The 17,403-nt window shown below is 43.1% G+C and overlaps 1 protein-coding gene across 3 annotated transcripts in view; it reads left to right on the plus strand.

Moving 5' to 3' along the window:
- AGAP1 (ArfGAP with GTPase domain, ankyrin repeat and PH domain 1) overlaps positions 1–17,403 on the plus strand; it is a 308,008-nt gene that overhangs the window by 198,740 nt on the left and 91,865 nt on the right. For all 3 annotated transcript variants that reach the window (XM_069983136.1, XM_069983137.1, XM_069983135.1), the window contains 3 exons: positions 6,115–6,242; positions 6,494–6,649; positions 13,726–13,818. In XM_069983136.1, the coding sequence (XP_069839237.1) occupies positions 6,115–6,242; positions 6,494–6,649; positions 13,726–13,818 (377 nt within the window). The remainder of the gene's footprint in view (positions 1–6,114; positions 6,243–6,493; positions 6,650–13,725; positions 13,819–17,403) is intronic.

Genomic DNA, 17,403 nt, shown 5'->3' on the forward strand with positions numbered 1-17,403 from the left:
AACACTGTGCTGGAAAAGAGGGCGAGAGGTGGCGGGCTGTCAAGTGGTGGGTATAACCCACCCTGTGCAGGAAAGAGTGAGGAGGGGGGCTTTAGGGCACCTCTGTGTCTACATTTCATTTTTGCTAAATAAATCTTATGAAAACATAACTATTACTATGAGGACGGTCGATGGCTGCCAGTTTAACTCTTTGAAATGACCGCTGCCACCTGATGCATAGCGATGCCTTATATCAGTAGTGCGGATGCCTCCTGTCTATACCACAAAGCCATCAGAGTTGTAATGGTTCCCCTGTTTTGTGGCGGTATAGACTTGTTACCCTGGAGAATTGTGCTCTCTTCTGATATGCTGTGGGTGACTTTGTCCCATACTGAAGGTAACAGCTTATTACAAGCACATTTAAATCCCCCCATTAATAGGAGCAATTAAAGAATAGCTCCATTTCCAGCAAATTAACAACCCGGAGAGGTAATTGCGACATAAATGAAGATAAATTTGTTTTAATGTTGCGAGAAAGGGAGGGAGGCCAGGAGAGAGTGTCAGGTTTTGGGAGGGGGGATGTTTTATGGCTAATGTAGGATTCATTGCTCTGGCCCGGCAGAGCTCAGGGGGCAATGGGGGCGGAGGACTGTGTTCCAAAAACTATAGAGGGCTTTAATGTCACCATTAAAGGTGCAGTCCCATATAAGCTGGACCTGAGCGTTATAAATTGCTACCTTTCATGGGAATCTTTTAATGCACATGATATATACGTCTGTGTGTTTTACAGCTTTGGCTGCGTAAAATGACATTGAACTAGCTGATATGTTATACGCTTCACTTACTTCTCTTGGCATTGATGGGGTGCGACCACTGTAACCTGTTAGAATTTCTTTACGTAATAAAATATGTATTTATAAATAGATCTTACTGCAATTTTTTTATGCGATGTGTGTGGTAATAAATATTACTAGGTGTGATACATACAATTGTATTACTGCTCTATTGTGTACAAAGCTATAATAGGGGTGCCATAGTTGTCCATAGGGCTCCCCCGTACCTCCATATGCCTATGATTTTTACTAAGACATACACAGAATTTTCTGCTGTCACATTTTAGTGAATCTAATAGACAGAAAATTGTGGCATGCTCCATCAGACTCCCTATGTACATAAGTATCGCTTTTAGAGGACAATATATACGTATGCACAGAATCTGACCAAGGAGCTTTACAGAATCTGTGCATCAGGCTATGCCGTGTGAGGGAGAAAATCTACGCAACCAGTCTACACAACTGGAAATGACTACTAGTTAGTGGTGACATTATGCAGGGCTCACACAAGTGTGTAACTTGCCATGTGGTAATTATTATTATTTTTTATTTTTTTCTACCACAAATTGCCACAGGGTTGCAATGCAGAAATGTGTCCCTTTTTTTAATATCTAAAATCCAGACCATAAATTATGATGATTTATTTTTAAAGCACTCTTGATTCCAGAGCGCTGTACATATTATAAAGGGTTGACAGACATAAATGACATTTTTGAAGAACCACAGCAGGGCTCCAGATGGCGACCAAAATGGTCGCCAATGCGACTGACTTTTTGCAAATGGCGCCCAGATTTATTAATCTGGGCGCCATTTGCGACTGGCCCCGGCGGCGGCGCGCTGTCTCTTTAAGATGCGCGGCTGATGCGCGGCTGCCGGGGGTGTCCCGTCCTATCCCCGGCAGCGCGGCGCATCAGTGAGCTGCCTGGGGCCCTGACTTCCGGCACAGGAAGCGCACGTCAGAGACGCTTCCTGTGTCAGAAGTCACAGCCCCGGCGTACAGGAGCTCACTGATGCGCCGCGCTGCCGGGGATAGGACGGGACACCCCCGGCAGCCGCGCATCAGCCGGGAACAGCGTCCGAAGAAGAAGAGGATCGCCGGGGGAGCGGGTTGTCAGGTGAGTTTGTGTGTTTGTTTTTTTTTAAATATTGCTTAGCATAGAGGAAAGGGGGGGGGGCATCTATAATGGGGGGAGAAGAGGGGCCATCTTCAAGGGGGGGAGAGGGGGCCATCTATAAGGGGGGGAGAAGAGGGGGCATCTATAATAAGGGGGGGAGAAGAGGGGGCATCTATAATGGGGGGGAGAAGAGGGGGCATCTATAATGGGGGGGGAGAGGGGGTATCTATAATGGGGGGAGAAGAGGGGGCATCTATAATGGGGGGGGGGAGAGGGGGCATCTATAAGGTGAGGGGGTATCTATAAGGGGGGGAGAAGAGGGGGCATCTATAATGGGGGGGAGAAGAGGGGGCATCTATAATGGGGGGGGGGAGAGGGGGCATCTATAAGGTGAGGGGGTATCTATAAGGGGGGGAGAAGAGGGGGCATCTATAATGGGGGGGAGAAGAGGGGGTATCTATAATGGGGGGAGAAGAGGGGGCATCTATAATGGGGGGAGAAGAGGGGGTATCTATAATGGGGGGGAGAAGAGGGGGTATCTATAATGGGGGGGAGAAGAGGGGGTATCTATAATGGGGGGGGGAGAGCGGGTATCTATAATGGGGGGAGAAGAGGGGGCATCTATAAGGGGGGGAGAAGAGGGGGTATCTATAAGGGGGGGAGAAGAGGGGGTATCTATAATGGGGGGGAGAAGAGGGGGTATCTATAATGGGGGGGAGAAGAGGGGGTATCTATAATGGGGGGGAGAAGAGGGGGTATCTATAATGGGGGGGAGAAGAGGGGGTATCTATAATGGGGGGGAGAAGAGGGGGCATCTATAATGGGGGGGAGGAGGGGGCATCTATAATGGGGGGGAGGAGGGGGCATCTATAATGGGGGTAGAGGGGGTCATCTATAAGGGGAGGGGGCCATCTATAAGTGTAGGGCAGACTGGCTGCAGACACTGGGAGATAGATATATGCACTATTATTATTATCAGGGCCCCTCAGGTGTCTGTATTGTAGGGGGTCACTTGCATTAGTCACTAGGTGAGAGATATATCTATCTATATACTCATCTTGTGGGGGGGGTCACTATGGCTGCAGTCATAAGTCTAGCTCAGTATGTATAGACTGTTGCAAGCTTTTAAAGGGAACCTGTCACCCCCCGTGACGGGGTGACAGGCTCCCAACCCCCCATTAGAACCCCCTATACTCACCTCATCGCGCCGGGTCCCGCTTCTGAAGATGGTCGGGTCACGGAGATCTCAGCCGCTGCAGCCCGGCGCGCACACTGAGAGATGAGTCCAACGCTCAGAGAATGACGGAGCGCTGGACTCTCCCATCATTCTCTATGAGCGTTGGACTCATCTCTCAGCGCACGCCGGGTTGCAGCGGCTGAGATCTCCGTGACCCGACCATCTTCAGAAGCGGGACCCGGCGCGATGAGGTGAATATAGGGGGCTCTAACGGGGGGTTGGGAGCCTGTCACCCCGGCACGGGGGTCGACAGGTTCCCTTTAAGTTCAAGTTCAGAAGAGTAAGCCTCATTAAAAGGCTAGCCAAGTGAAGCTGAAGTACTGAGTCAGACTGTATATGGTTGTCAGACTGTATATGGTTGTCAAGTTGCAAGTTTCCATGTTGAACGTTTTCAAACTAAGAAAAGAAAGGATCTAAAGGAGGAGGATGCTGCCGTGGCCTCTGCACACAGTAAGTCCCATGTAACATAACATTAATTTTACATGGTTTAAAATGTTGGCGACCAAATATTCTATTTGGCGCCTAAATTTTTCAGGTTAGGAGCCAATGGCTCCTAGGTAAATTTTTTAGTCTGGAGCCCTGCACAGCTATTTGTTTTAAAATGCCTGTGCACTACTTGGATGCACTGCCCACTACTGCAAGGTGTGAATGCAGCCGTACTACTGTTCGAGTGAGGAAAGCGTTGTGGGATTTTGCACCCACAAAACAGCAGTTGTGTCCGAAGGTGGAATTGATTTTTTGTGCACCAGTTCACTGTCAATCACCAGATCAAATATCATCTCCAGATAAATATTAAATATTGATATAATATTTATATATCTGTGTGTGTAATATAGAGGTCTGTAATTTTTAGCATAGGTACACTTACAGTGTGAGAGAATGATTTCAGAAAATCACATTGTATGATATCTAAATAATTTTTTATTTTTTTTGCATTTTTTTCATTGCATGAAATAAAAATTTGATATAATAGTAAAACAGAACTTACTATTTGGTGCAAAAACCTTTTTTTGCAGCTACAAAGATCAGATGTTTCCTGTAGTTCTTGACAAAGTTTGCTCAAATTGCAGCAGGGATATTGTCCCACTCCTCCATACAGATTTTCTCCATGTCTTTCTGGTTTCTGGGCTGTCGCTGGGCATCATTGAGTTTCAGCTCCTTCCAAAGATTTTCTTTTGTGTTTAGGTCTGAAGACCGGCTAGGCCATTCCAGGACTTTGAAATGCTTCCTACAAAGACACTTCTTGGTTGCCCTAGCTGTATGTTTTGCGTCATTGCCATGCTGGAAGACCCAGCCATGACCCATATTTAATGCTTTTACTAAGGGAAGGAGGTTGTTGACCAAAATCTCACAGTACATGGCCCTATCCATCTTCCCATCGATGCGGTGCAGTTGTCCTATCCTATTTGCAGAAAAGCTCCCCCAAAGTATTATTTTTTCACTCCCATGCTTTATAGTTTGGACTGTGTTCTTGGGGTTGTATTAATCCTCCAAATACAAGTTGAGTTCATACCAAAAAGTTCTATTTTGGTCTCATCACACCTTCTCCCATGCCTCCTCTAGATCATCCAGATGGTCATTGGTGAACTTCAAACGGGTCGGGACATGTGTTGGCGTGCGCAGGGGGACCCTGTGTACCCTCCAGGCTTTTAATTCATAACGGTGTAGTGTTACTAATGGTAATTTTTAAGACTGTGGTCCCAGCTCTATTCAGATCGCTGACCAGGTCCTTCCATGTAGTTATGAGCTGATTCCTGTCTTTTTTCAGAATCATCGTTAACCCATGAGGTGAGATATTAGAGCATTAGACCAGGGAAGATTGACAGTCATCTTGTGTTTCTTCCACTTTCTAATAATTGCACCAACAGTTGTTGCCTTCCCACCATGCTGCTTGCTTATTGTCCTGTAGCCCATCACAGCCTTGTGCAGGTCTACAATTTTGTCCCTGGTGTCCTTTAAGGAGAAGTCTGGCAAAAAATTTTATTAAAGTTTTGTATTGCTCCCCAAAAGTTATACAAATCACCAATATATACTTATTACGGTAAATGCACATAAATTGCTTTTTTTCCCCTGCACTTACTACTGCATCAAGGCTTCACTTCCTGGATAACATGGTGATGTCATGACCCGACTCCCAGAGCTGTACGGGCTGTGGCTGCTGGAGAGGATGATAGCAGGGGGACACTGAGGGACACAGGGCACTGGAGGGACACTGAGCATCCCTCTGCCATCATCCTCTCCAGCAGCCACAGCCCGCACAGCTCTGGGAGTCGGGTCGTGACATCACCATGTTATCCAGGAAGTGAAGCCTTGATGCAGTAGTAATCGCAGGGAAAAAAAGCACTTTATAAGAATTTCCCATAATAAGTGTATGTTGGTGGTTTGTATAACTTTTGAGGAACAATACAATACTTTAATAAAAAAATTTCGCCTGACTTCTCCTTTAAATAGCTCTTTGGTCTTTGCCATGGTGGAGATGCTGGAGTAGGAATGTGTGGACAGGTGTTTTTTATCCTGGTAACGAGGGCAAACAGGTGCAGTTAATACAGGTAATGAGTGCAGAGTAGGAGGAGCTTCATTAAGAGAGACAGAATTCTTGCTGGTTAGTAAGAGATGAAATAGTTACTACATGCAATAAAATGCAAATTAATTCTTTATAAATCATACAATGGAATTTTCTGGAATGTTTTATAGATTCTGTCTCATAGTTGAAGTGTACATACGATAAAATTACACACCTCTCCATTCTTTGTAGGTAGGAAAAATTGTAAAATCAGCAGAATATCAAAGACTTATTTTCCCCGCTGTATATGTAGCTATATATTTTATAATTAATTTAATCTTTCTTAGGTATATTTTTTGTCTTCTCTACAGTATAGTAGTTTGTACCTACCTTTATAGTCTCGGCTTACCTCTACTCAAAATTTCCTTATTTTCTCATTCTCTGCAGTTGCCCAGAAGATTGTAGCCACTCGTAAGAAGCAGCAACTATCCATTGGTCCCTGCAAGTCTCTACCAAACTCCCCCAGCCACACATCTGTGTGCTCAGCACAAGTGTCAGCTGTACATATTAGCCAGGTACAAGCTTGTTTTTTGTACATAAGATTAATATAAATTTGTACCCACAATAGACAATCCATAGAAGATATTACTATGTTTATGTAGCAAGTATGACTTTGGATATCCAGATATTATGGAACTATAAGCCCTAGCATGCATTGGTATGTATATATTTATATGATTTTTATTATACATTTAGCAGTAGGCAACATCTGTTAGACCTCAGTGTGCACTTTTTTTTATGATCCCTCTTCTATGTTTCTGCACAGACTAGTAATGGAGGAGGCAGCCTGAGTGACTATTCTTCGTCAGTCCCTTCCACTCCCAGCACTAGTCAAAAAGAGCTGAGAATTGATGTACCCCCAACAGCCAGTACGCCTACTCCGGTGCGCAAACAGTCGAAACGGCGGTCAAACTTGTTCACGGTAAGTAAACCATGGTATTTGAACTAACTCTAGCCAAGAACATCTCCTGCAAATATCAATATGGACACAGCTGACTGCAGAACATATCTTTTCATCTGACACAATATGCCACATAGGGGTAGTTTGGCCATCCTGTCTTTGTATAATTGTGGCTAAAAATGGATTTTCTCAATTCACACTTATGTCCACCAGGTGGCAGCAGAAATCAAAAGACTTTCAGCTAGTTTAGGAAACCTGTGTACTGTTGTGCAGAAATGCAGTCTATGGTTTTCTGTCTGCACAGGCTGAATCAGACACCTCTAAACTCTCATAATATCGGATTGCAACATTTAACTTGTTTCATTGAAATAAAATATTAATAGCATTATTAATTAAAGGTGTATTCCACTCAAACATAACTTTTGATATGTTACTGCCCATGGGGGGACTAGCAATTAATTTCATAATTGTTATTATCTATTAGGTCTCCTTATCCCACTTCTCAGATGCTGCTTTTTGCTGAAAAGACAAAATTCTGTGTGTGAGCTTTTCTCTCTGTCTCCCCTCCCCCCTCCCTTCTGAGACGGCCGATGTAAACAAGTCCCTGACTGGCTTTATCTGCAACGTTGTAGCTTCTTTGTAATGCTTGGAGGATTAATCACAGTGAGTTCATTAGCAACTTGACCTTAGAATAACCTTCCCATCATTACAAAGTTGTTACTATGTTGCAGATAATGCCTGCCATGGAATTGTTTACATCAGCTGAGGGAGATGCTGAGAAAGAGAGGCTCACACACAGATTTTTGTGTCCTCAGCAGAAAGCAGCATTTGAGAACTGGGAGAAGGAGACTGAAAAGATAATGGAATGAATTGTTACTCTCACAATGGGCAGCAACCTATCAAAAGTTATGTCTGAGTGGAATACCCTAAGTCTTGGCAGTTTATTTAGAGGGTCCCCTGAGATTTTAATAGTTTGGAGTTAAAGGAGACCTCCGTCAAAAATGAAAAATCAAGTGCGGACAGTAGGATGCAGGAAAATTAAAACAATATACTTACCCATCCTCATGGCCCACAGCATTGTGTCACCCTCCGGTTTCCAGTTTCTCCCAGGTTACTGTGTTGTCACGACCTGGCAGAAAGTGGCCGCTCAGCCAGTCAGTGAATTCAACAGTGTCACTGACTGACTGAGTGAGAATTCCTGTGCCGGGTTGAGACCTTAGAGGAGCTAGTGCTTCAGGAGGCCTGTGGGGGGACTGTGAATAGTGATGCAGTGTTGTGGGGGCACAGGGGCGAGTAAGTATACATTTATTATAATCTTGCAATGCATTTTTCAATTTTTACCAGAGTTTTCCTTTTGAGTTTACTGGGGTAAAGCTGTGAGGATTAGCTACTGAAGTTAGAACTTTTCCTCTTCATCCCTGTTATAAATCTCCATAGTATGACCATATATCTCCGTAAAGTATGGGGGCAGTATTGGCCTCTAATACTAGTAATAAAACCTTAGTTTTAAGTGGGTTTTCCTGGACTTTAGCATTGATAGCTTGTCATTAGGATAAGCCATTAATATCAGATTAGTGGAAATCCACCTCTAAGCATCACCGCTGATCGGCTCATTGAAAAGTCTTTTCATCACTTACCAGGCATAGTACTGTATATTTGGTTCTGAGTATACCTGACTTTCCAGCTCATCCCATTGAAATAAAAACACCACAGCAGACATAGGGCTAAATAAGACAATCTGGCTGCCTGTAACCACCAGTAGATGGAGCTCTTCTGTTCAACTGTCTAACAAATTATCATATATTGGTAAATAAGGTTATTTTATGTTATATTATTAGACAGTCGAATATAGGTCTTATCACCAAACAGCCCCTTTAATACTTTCACACTGTACTTGCCGTACAGCAAAAGTCATAAGAGCATGGTCTGTGAGGGTCTCACCACTGAAAACCCTAAGATCATGAGAACAGAGATCCCAAGCCCTGTTTGAATGTTGTGGTGGGTCAGGAAGGAGGAGGCGGTTCTTTCAAATGCTATAGGGATGACAGACGTATAGTGGAGTGCTGTAGCCAGCTGTCATAGACTTAACCATACAGTTGAATAGCGCAGTAGTGTGTACATCTAATACCGCCCATTAGAGGCTTTCAGATCTCTGTTCTGGTGATCAGTGGGGGTTAGGCTGGTTGGATCTCAAGCAATCAGACACATTAAACCCTTTTACATTGTTGTAGCACTGCTACATCTTGTCCGGTATCTTTTAATGAAACCAACCACTGCTTCATTGAAATGAGTTATGAGCCACAAGAAATTCTTTCCACTTACTACAAGGAAAAGGTTGTTTTCTGGCTGCTGACATCACATAATGAAAAGGGTAACCTTTATTTGGCCGCATACTGGAAGATGTCCTGCCAACAGAACAGTGATACATCTTCCTCTTCTCAGTCCCAACTCTGCACCAGAGAATTGGCTAATTTTTTAGTTTTTTTCTAGTGTTATAATAATATCTAAATTATGCTTTTTGTCATCACAACTATTCAGTGCCCCCATATGTAGCCACCTTAAAGTGGTTATCCTGGGTTAGAAAAAGCTCATCTATTTTCTTGTAAAAACAGCACCCCCTAAAAAAAAAAATGCAGTTTCGATGACATGAGCTAACCAACCAGATTATTTGTTCATACTACAAAGTGAAATCTCTCAACGTGCATGTGGAAAGAATATTCTGGTTCCATCAAAACTTTTGACATTCTTCTGTGCAATGTCAAAGTTTTTCTTTTGTAATGCCAGGGACACTTTAACTACAGGTGCACACATTTTAAGGAAAGGTCTTTTATCTGCAAGCCATTTTTTCTATGGAAACAATGCTCTCAGAACATGTTCAGAAAGATGGTTCATCCTTTGTTTGTTGTCATTGATCATATATGGCCAGTTTCTTTAACCCCTTAACGACATCGGGCGTAAATTTACGCCCTGATGCCGGTAAGGGAGCTCTGAACCGCGCCGGTCCCGGGTGCCGCGTGTAGCCCGGGACCGTAGGTATTAGCGGGCACGGTCCGATCGCCGTGCCCGCTAATACAGTAATCAGATGCAGCTGTCAAACATGACAGCTGCATCCGATTACCGGACGCAGCGTCATCCCTGGTGTCTAGTGGGGAGATCGCTCCTCCGGGATGTTATCCCGGAGGAGCGATCTCCGTAAATGAAGCCGGCCGGGGACCGCTCCAAGATGGCGCCGTCCCCGGCTCGGCACTCGTTTACTTCCGGCTGCAGCAGCCGGAAGTAAACGAGTGCCTATCTCATGGATCTCTGCAGCATATCTATGCTGCAGAGATCTCAATGAGAGATCAAAGCACTTATAATAGAAGTCCCCCAGGGGGGCTTCTAGTATAAGTGTAAAAGTAAAAAAAAAAATGTCATTATTAGTAAAAAGCCCCCTCCCCTAATAAAAGTCTGAATCACCCCCCTTTTCCCAGGTTATAAATAAAAGTAAATAAATAAATAAATAAACATGTTTGCTATCGCCACGTGCGTAATCGCCCGAACTATTAATTAATCTCATTCCTGATCTCGCACGGTAAATGGCGTCAGCGCAAAAAAATCCCAAAGTGCAAAATTGCGCATTTTTGGTCGCATCAAATCCAGAAAAATTGTAATAAAAAGCGATTAAAAAGTCGTATATGCGCAATCAAGATACCGATAGAAAGAACACATCATGGCGCAAAAAATGACACCTGACACAGCCCCATAGACCAAAGGATAAAAGCGCTATAAGCCTGGGAATGGAGCGGTTTTAAGTGTCGTATATTTGTTGACAATGGTTCAAATTTTTTACAGGCCATCAGATACAATATAAGTTATACATGTTACATATCGTTTTAATCGTAACGACTTGAGGAACATATATAACAAGTCAGTTTTACCCCAGGGCGAATGGCGTAAAAACACATTTCCCCCAAATAAACAAAATGCGTTTTTTTTTTTTCAATTTCACCACACTTTGAATTTTTTTCTGGTTTCGCAGTGTACTTTATGCAAAAATTCAGCCTGTCATTGCAAAGTACAATTAGTGACGCAAAAAATAAGGGCTCATGTGGGTCTCTAGGTGGAAAAATGCAAGTGCTATGACCTTTTATGCACAAGGAGGAAAAACCGAAAACGCAAAAATCGAAATTTGCTCTGTCCTTAAAGGGTTAAAGGAGAAGTCAGGCGAAAATTTTTATTAAAGTATTGTATAGCCCCCCAAAAGTTATACAAATCACCAATATACACTTATTACGGGAAATGCACATTAAGCGCTTTTTTCCCTGCACTTACTACTGCATCAAGGCTTCACTTCCTGGATAAGATGGTGATGTCACGACCCGACTCCCAGAGCTGTGCGGGCTGTGGCTGCTGGAGAGGATGATGGCAGAGGGATGCTCAGTGTCCCTCCAGTGCCCTGTGTCCCTCAGTGTCCCCCTGCCATCATCCTCTCCTGCAGCCAAAGTCCGCACAGCTCTGGGAGTGTATATTGGTGATTTTTATAACTTTTGGGCAGCAATACAATACTTTAATAAAAATATTCCCCGGACTTCTCCTTTAATTATGATGGCCAGTGTGGACTGAAATGTATATGACTTGTATATGACCATGTTGGCAAAATGGTAATTCACCAGACAAACATTCACTCAGCAGTTGTTCAGCCATTATTTTTCTTCGTTCTAATGTGTATGGCCAACTTTAGTGAGTTTTGGAGTCCATGAGTAACCCACACAAAGCAGTTGAGACATTGCATTGTGTGCCCAAACTCCTTGGTGCCATTCTGATGGAAAATTGATGAGCAATCCCAGTTCAGTATATTTTTAGTTGACGACAGGTATTATATACATTGAAGGTACCCATACGCATGGCATAGCTGCCAGCCATACGTATATATACCTCACAGCTTTCACTCCCAATGGAAAGAGGTGGGGTAAGTCACTACCAAAATCCTCTCATGGCGGCTCCTCTTTAAGAACAAAGGCTACATTCACACGTTTTTTTTCTTTAATTGCAGATTGTCAATTACAGACAAATGTACAGTCAAATTTAGGTTCAATGGGGCTGTTCACATTGTTCATATACTTACTGACAAGCTCTAGTACGACTATGGGACTGTATTTTTGGCTCGGATTCTGCCAAAGAAGTCAATGGGAGCATCCGTAAATTTTTGTGAATCCATAATTTTTACAAAAGAAACACAGCTGAGTAGTCATTCTAAACCATACCCACTTAGTTTCTGGTCACACGTCCGAAATTATATCCGCAGTGGTTGACCAGCTGTTGTGGAGAGAACATAGGTCCTCTAGATTTCAATGGCCCCAATCACATGTCCTTATGTATGTCCGGGCTGTGATTCGCATTGCCAAAAAAAAAAAACCACTGGTCCTAGTGCAGACCTGTATTTGCATCACGGATCGCTATCATCTATGTAATGGTCTGTGAATTGCAGAGCACTACTGATGCAAAATGGTAGTTCAGTCTTCAATTACGGGCTGCACTACGGACGTGTGAATGTGGTCATATTTAACTATCACCTTCCCCTTTTTGGCTGATACTCAAAAAATACAGATTATAAATGCAATACGGATGCATTACAGACACATTTTTTGCGGATTGCAGACATCATATAGTGTCCTGAAAAACTACTACAAGCGTAAATGTAGCCTAAAAGGTCCTGCACTTGAATTCAACATGACTGATTTGGTTTGGTTAGGTGAGTTGTCTATACACATAAAAAGTAGGTTGGTGGTTCAACGGTTGATCATCTGACACAGCCATACACACATTATTTATTGGCTATCATTCTTCAAACTAGGTATACATGATGAATGGCAAGGACGATCTTTCTGGAAGCATTCTGAGTATATACTTTAACAAAAGAAAGTTTGTGGATAATAGATAATCTAATTTTGAACATGACTGACTTCTTTTCATACGATAATCGTCTGCCATTGTTCAGAAAAAATGATTGTTAAATTTCACTTGGCAATGTTTTGGTTCAGTGTACGCATGCGTTATTTAGAAAAAAAAAACCACCAAAACAAAAAACAATAAACACAAGTGTTTTTGCATTTTTATTGGAAAGCATAGTTAGAATCCAGCTGAGAAAAGTTACATATACTATAAATAGGTGCAGCATATATGCCGGGAACACCTCCTAGTATATACAGAGAATATACTGCCTGACGGCAACCTGATCCCATTAGTGATATTTGTCGATTCTTTAGCCCGCAGATTATCAGGTATATCAGTGACAACATTAGTCAAATAGCATATGACATACGCTGGATTATATTAATTGGATCATTATCAGCATGTTTGTAAATGTGCTTGGGAGATAACTGCAGATGGCCGCCATCAATCTGTGCACGCATTTATCTCTCAACCACATTAAACAGACCCACTGATGCCAGAATGCCTTCCTACAAAGCCATTGCCAATAAGCAATTGACCAGTAGTGAAAACTTTTTGGCTTTCGACATCAGGTTTTTATTTTTGACCCAAACTATCTTTTTGTGACCAACAAAAATGCTCATGCTTTTTATTGTTCTACTTGTTTTATTTATGAACGTAAATAGAATTGATTTGGCCGTTATACCGCTGGATCACTTACATGTATTTGACTATTAGCTCTTTTATTTAGGAGTTGCAAAAAATTGCCATAGCTATATGCACGCCTCCGGCCTAGGGTTATCCGGCTTATGGAGATGCTCCGATTAAATCTACATACGCAGGTTGTATTTTATAAAAAGTGCAATACAAGCAAAATGTCTAAATAATTATATACAGTCATCCAATTGGTAGGTATTACATTTTTAATATAATGGGAAAATGAGTCTTGTAGAACATCTGCAATGTTCCTGAAGGGTTAATGAATGGTTTGCTGACTGAGTAGCGGAGGCACAGGAAGGCAACTATTTTCTGCAGAAGCTTGCAATCTAACCTTGCTGTTCTTATTTCTGTGTCCACGGCAGATTAAATGAAGCAGACTTCTCTGACGGGGGGCGGGAGGCGCGCCGGGAGAGCGGACGCTCTGTGTTTGTGGAGGTTTTAACGGGATGTGAACTTTTGCTTTTCAGTCTCGAAAAGGGAGCGACCCAGACAAAGATAAGAAAGGTCTAGAGAGCAGAGCAGACAGCATCGGCAGCGGGCGAGCAATACCAATTAAACAGGTAAGCTTCCTCCCTGCCTCCGCCTCCCTCCGCCAGGCTCCAGTGTGTAATTAGAGGAGCCCACGCTCGGGGTCTCGTCTCCGAGCCCCCCGCTCTCTGCACCGCGTTTGATGCCCCCCTCCCTGAATGTGGAAGAGTTGCTCACTTGACATCAATTAGGCACGAATCCTGCGCACATTAAAATGGGATCATTAGGATAAAGAGGTGGTGTGAGAGGGGGAGGGGATCTGCCATGTGACAACAGGCCCTAATGAAGTGAGCTGTTCAGGGGGAGGCAGCCAGGCCCAGGCAGCTTCAAAGTGACGCCTTTGTGCAGAATGCTTTGATTGGGCCTCTCTGCGCCTGTCTGCTGGGGGATTGGGAGCCCCCCTCTGATAACCACGCACCGGCTTGATTTGGCTGGTAATCTTAGCCCCCCTCTGTCGGCCGATGGGCAATTAGCCACACTGAACGTGTCAGCTGCAAGACCCTGTTTGTAATTTGCTAATGAAGTACTTGTACCTTTTGATTAGGTTCAGTTTCATTTAGGCCTCCATTACCCGAGCGAGCGTTTACAGCCCTAATGAACGGGCTTAATTAATCCTTTCTGGTGACGCGGAGGGAAAAGGGGGGGACGAGGTAGAGTCAGCAGGAGCAGAGGCTCGCAAACGTTAGCCCAGGAGAGGCCGTTAGTAGCCTAACAAGGAGGAAACGCTTTGGTGTGGATCGAGAGAGCGAGCGCCAGAGCTTTGTAACGAGGCAGAAAGCAGATATACAACTTGTGATTCCTGTCTGAGCAGACATCAGGGAGTCTTTAAGAGCTCTACAGGAGTTTGGGTTTCTGTTGTATAGGTTTATGCTGCCGTATAGATGAGCACCGATTATGACAGCATGTAACTTTCCAAAGGTTTTTCAAGCTGATAAATTGATCATTAGACATCGTCCTCGGCAGCTAGTGTGGCGAACTAATTTATCAATGAGGTTTCTGAGGCAGAAGTAAGACCCGCAACCTCTCTTTGATTATTTTGGGCAGTTGACACACTGCCGCCCATTCTGTAATGTTACCTGCCACTAGCCCACATTACAGGCAAATTGCCGGAACAGCGTGTTTGTGTAGACTCATTTGGGAGATCACAAGGGGAAGATGGTACAAAGGACGGCGGTCCGGACCTTTAGAGATTTTAGGTGATACAGCTAAACAATGCATTCCCATTTCTTCAACTCTTGTGATGAAATTGATTTTATATAATATATATATATATCTTCAAGACTGTTCATAGCATTCAAATTATCCATATACATCATGGAATTAACTAAAACCTGACCGTTTATTTATGTAAAGTAACATGTTTTGTTTTGTGTACGTGTCTTTTTTTTAATGTTTTGTACGCTCTTTTTTTTAGGGTTCTCACTTCTCTCTCATATTGACTTCTCTTGGCTGCAGAGAGATGTACATAGAGAACGCCTGATTGCAGTGGGAGGCAGAGGCTCCTCTGGTGCCATTTGCATAAATCTTGTTAAGTCAGAGGCAGTTAATGAGGTACAAATGAGGCAAGGAAGGTGACATGCAGATCCATGCTGGCAGATGGGAGGTGGCTCTAGAGGTATCAGCTGCCGGGGTGTCTTCTCCCCCCTCACCTCTGGATTGGCCCTCTAATGCTTAAACATCCTTTGATGCTGGACTGGAGAACAGAGCTTGCAATTAATATATGTATACAACAGTCTTGTAGTGTATTCCCATGTCTTGACTGCATTGCAGGGCTTTGGAGCATGCTGTCTAGGGGCACAATTGTCTTTTGGGATCTATTTCAGGTGTATTTTTTCCTTAATATGACAGAGATTAGTGTTTTTTTTTTTTTGCTTTGATGCACTAGTGCTATACCGAAGGGTTTCTGCTTTATAAAACTGTAGCAGATCTCTAATCAGAAAAATCTGGAAAGCTTTGAGTTGCTTATTATTAATAATAATAACAATAATAATAATAATTAAAAAAATTGTCAGCCTCTGAATTTATTCTACCAAGTCTTTCCGCTTTCTTTTTCCGACCTCTCCAGTCTGAACTAGTGACACAGGACTTTCCACAGACCCTCCGCTCCCCGCCCGCTGTCACTGGAGATAGATCAGATCTCTGGACAGAAGTTTGTATGTCTTTTTCCAGTGCCTCGCGCCAGAGCCTCTGGGACAAATCTTTATTAAATGGGGCCCATAAACAGTTTCCCATTAGGAGCGGAATTGTATCACTTTGCCGCATATAATTTGGTCACCCAGCGTTGGTTGAGTCACAGAGACTCATTACGAGTCCTTGTGGATGGGACTGAAAGCTGCTAACGATTGTACCAGTATAATTAAATCTTTCCAAGCACTCGGCAGCAGTGTCAACGAACTGTGAAGAAAATAATGTTATATAGCCAATCAAAAAGAGATACTTGTAAACTCATTTGAAGCGTCAGTGTGTGTTAGAGCCCTCTCTCTGGATGATGCTTATTGCTTGAGAAATTAAAGATACAGTTTTGTGCTAAGAGGCAATCCGGAAATTACATCCTGAATTAGTTGTTAATTGATTTGGTAATTCCCTGGGGTCTGCACACTCTCTCTCACTTCATTTTTTCCCTTTTTGTTGCTTTTCGTTAAGTGTCTGTTCTCCCAGCTCCACAATCATGTTTACCAATTAGATGTAATGATAGGAACAATGTGGGGATGTGAGCTGGATGCAATGTGTGTATGTGTGTGCGTGCTGGAGTTAATGTGGAGTGCGTGTGTGCTCGACTAAGCTGTAATGCCCCGCGTATATTGCTTTACGTGCCATCCAGGCAGTATGTTTGGCGGGAAGTTTACAAGAATATATTTACAGGATTTTTTGTGATAGATTGTTGTGATGTATGTGCAGTTGAAGTACAGTAGCCATGAAAACCTCACCACATTTTTTTCTAATTCTATTTTACTGTATTAGGGTGGGTTCAGACTTGGTGGATTTGGGAAAAAATTCTACGTGTAATTTTTAATATTTTTTACATTCAATATAGCATAATTTTACACCATACAAATTCCACAGTAGACAGTGTGCATAGAGAGTTTTATGGTGCGTTCACACCTACAGGATCTGCAGCTGATTTTCTGCAGCAGATTTCAGTTAAATAACTGAACACAACATCAAATCTGATGCTGTGTTCAGTTATTTAACTGAAATCTGCTACAGAAAATCAGCTGCAGATCCTGTAGGTGTGAACGCACCCTTAAAGGGAATCTGTCATCACTTTCCTGCCCAACCATAAGTCATCAGGGCTGTCCCTGGCGGCTTGTCCCCACCCCTCCAGCATAGATTGATAAATTTCTCTGTTTGGGGGGATCTATCCATGTAGGGAGAAATCTTTTAGTCAAGGTCAGCGGGGTAGGCAGAAGGCACTGGGGACTGCCATATGGTTTATGCAGCATGACAATATGGACAGGCTTCTTTTAGCATGGTATTCTAGGATTGAAAGTTTTTAGGGTTTCTTTTTTGTATGTTGCTGAAGGTCTGCTAAAAAATACTAAATATACAATACTTGCACTGGGTTCCCTCAGATCATGTTCTGATGCCTTCCTGTCCCCCGCTGCTCTTAGTTTGTA

Source organism: Dendropsophus ebraccatus, chromosome 9 (assembly GCF_027789765.1).
Source record: "Dendropsophus ebraccatus isolate aDenEbr1 chromosome 9, aDenEbr1.pat, whole genome shotgun sequence".
Lineage (NCBI taxonomy): Eukaryota > Metazoa > Chordata > Amphibia > Anura > Hylidae > Dendropsophus > Dendropsophus ebraccatus.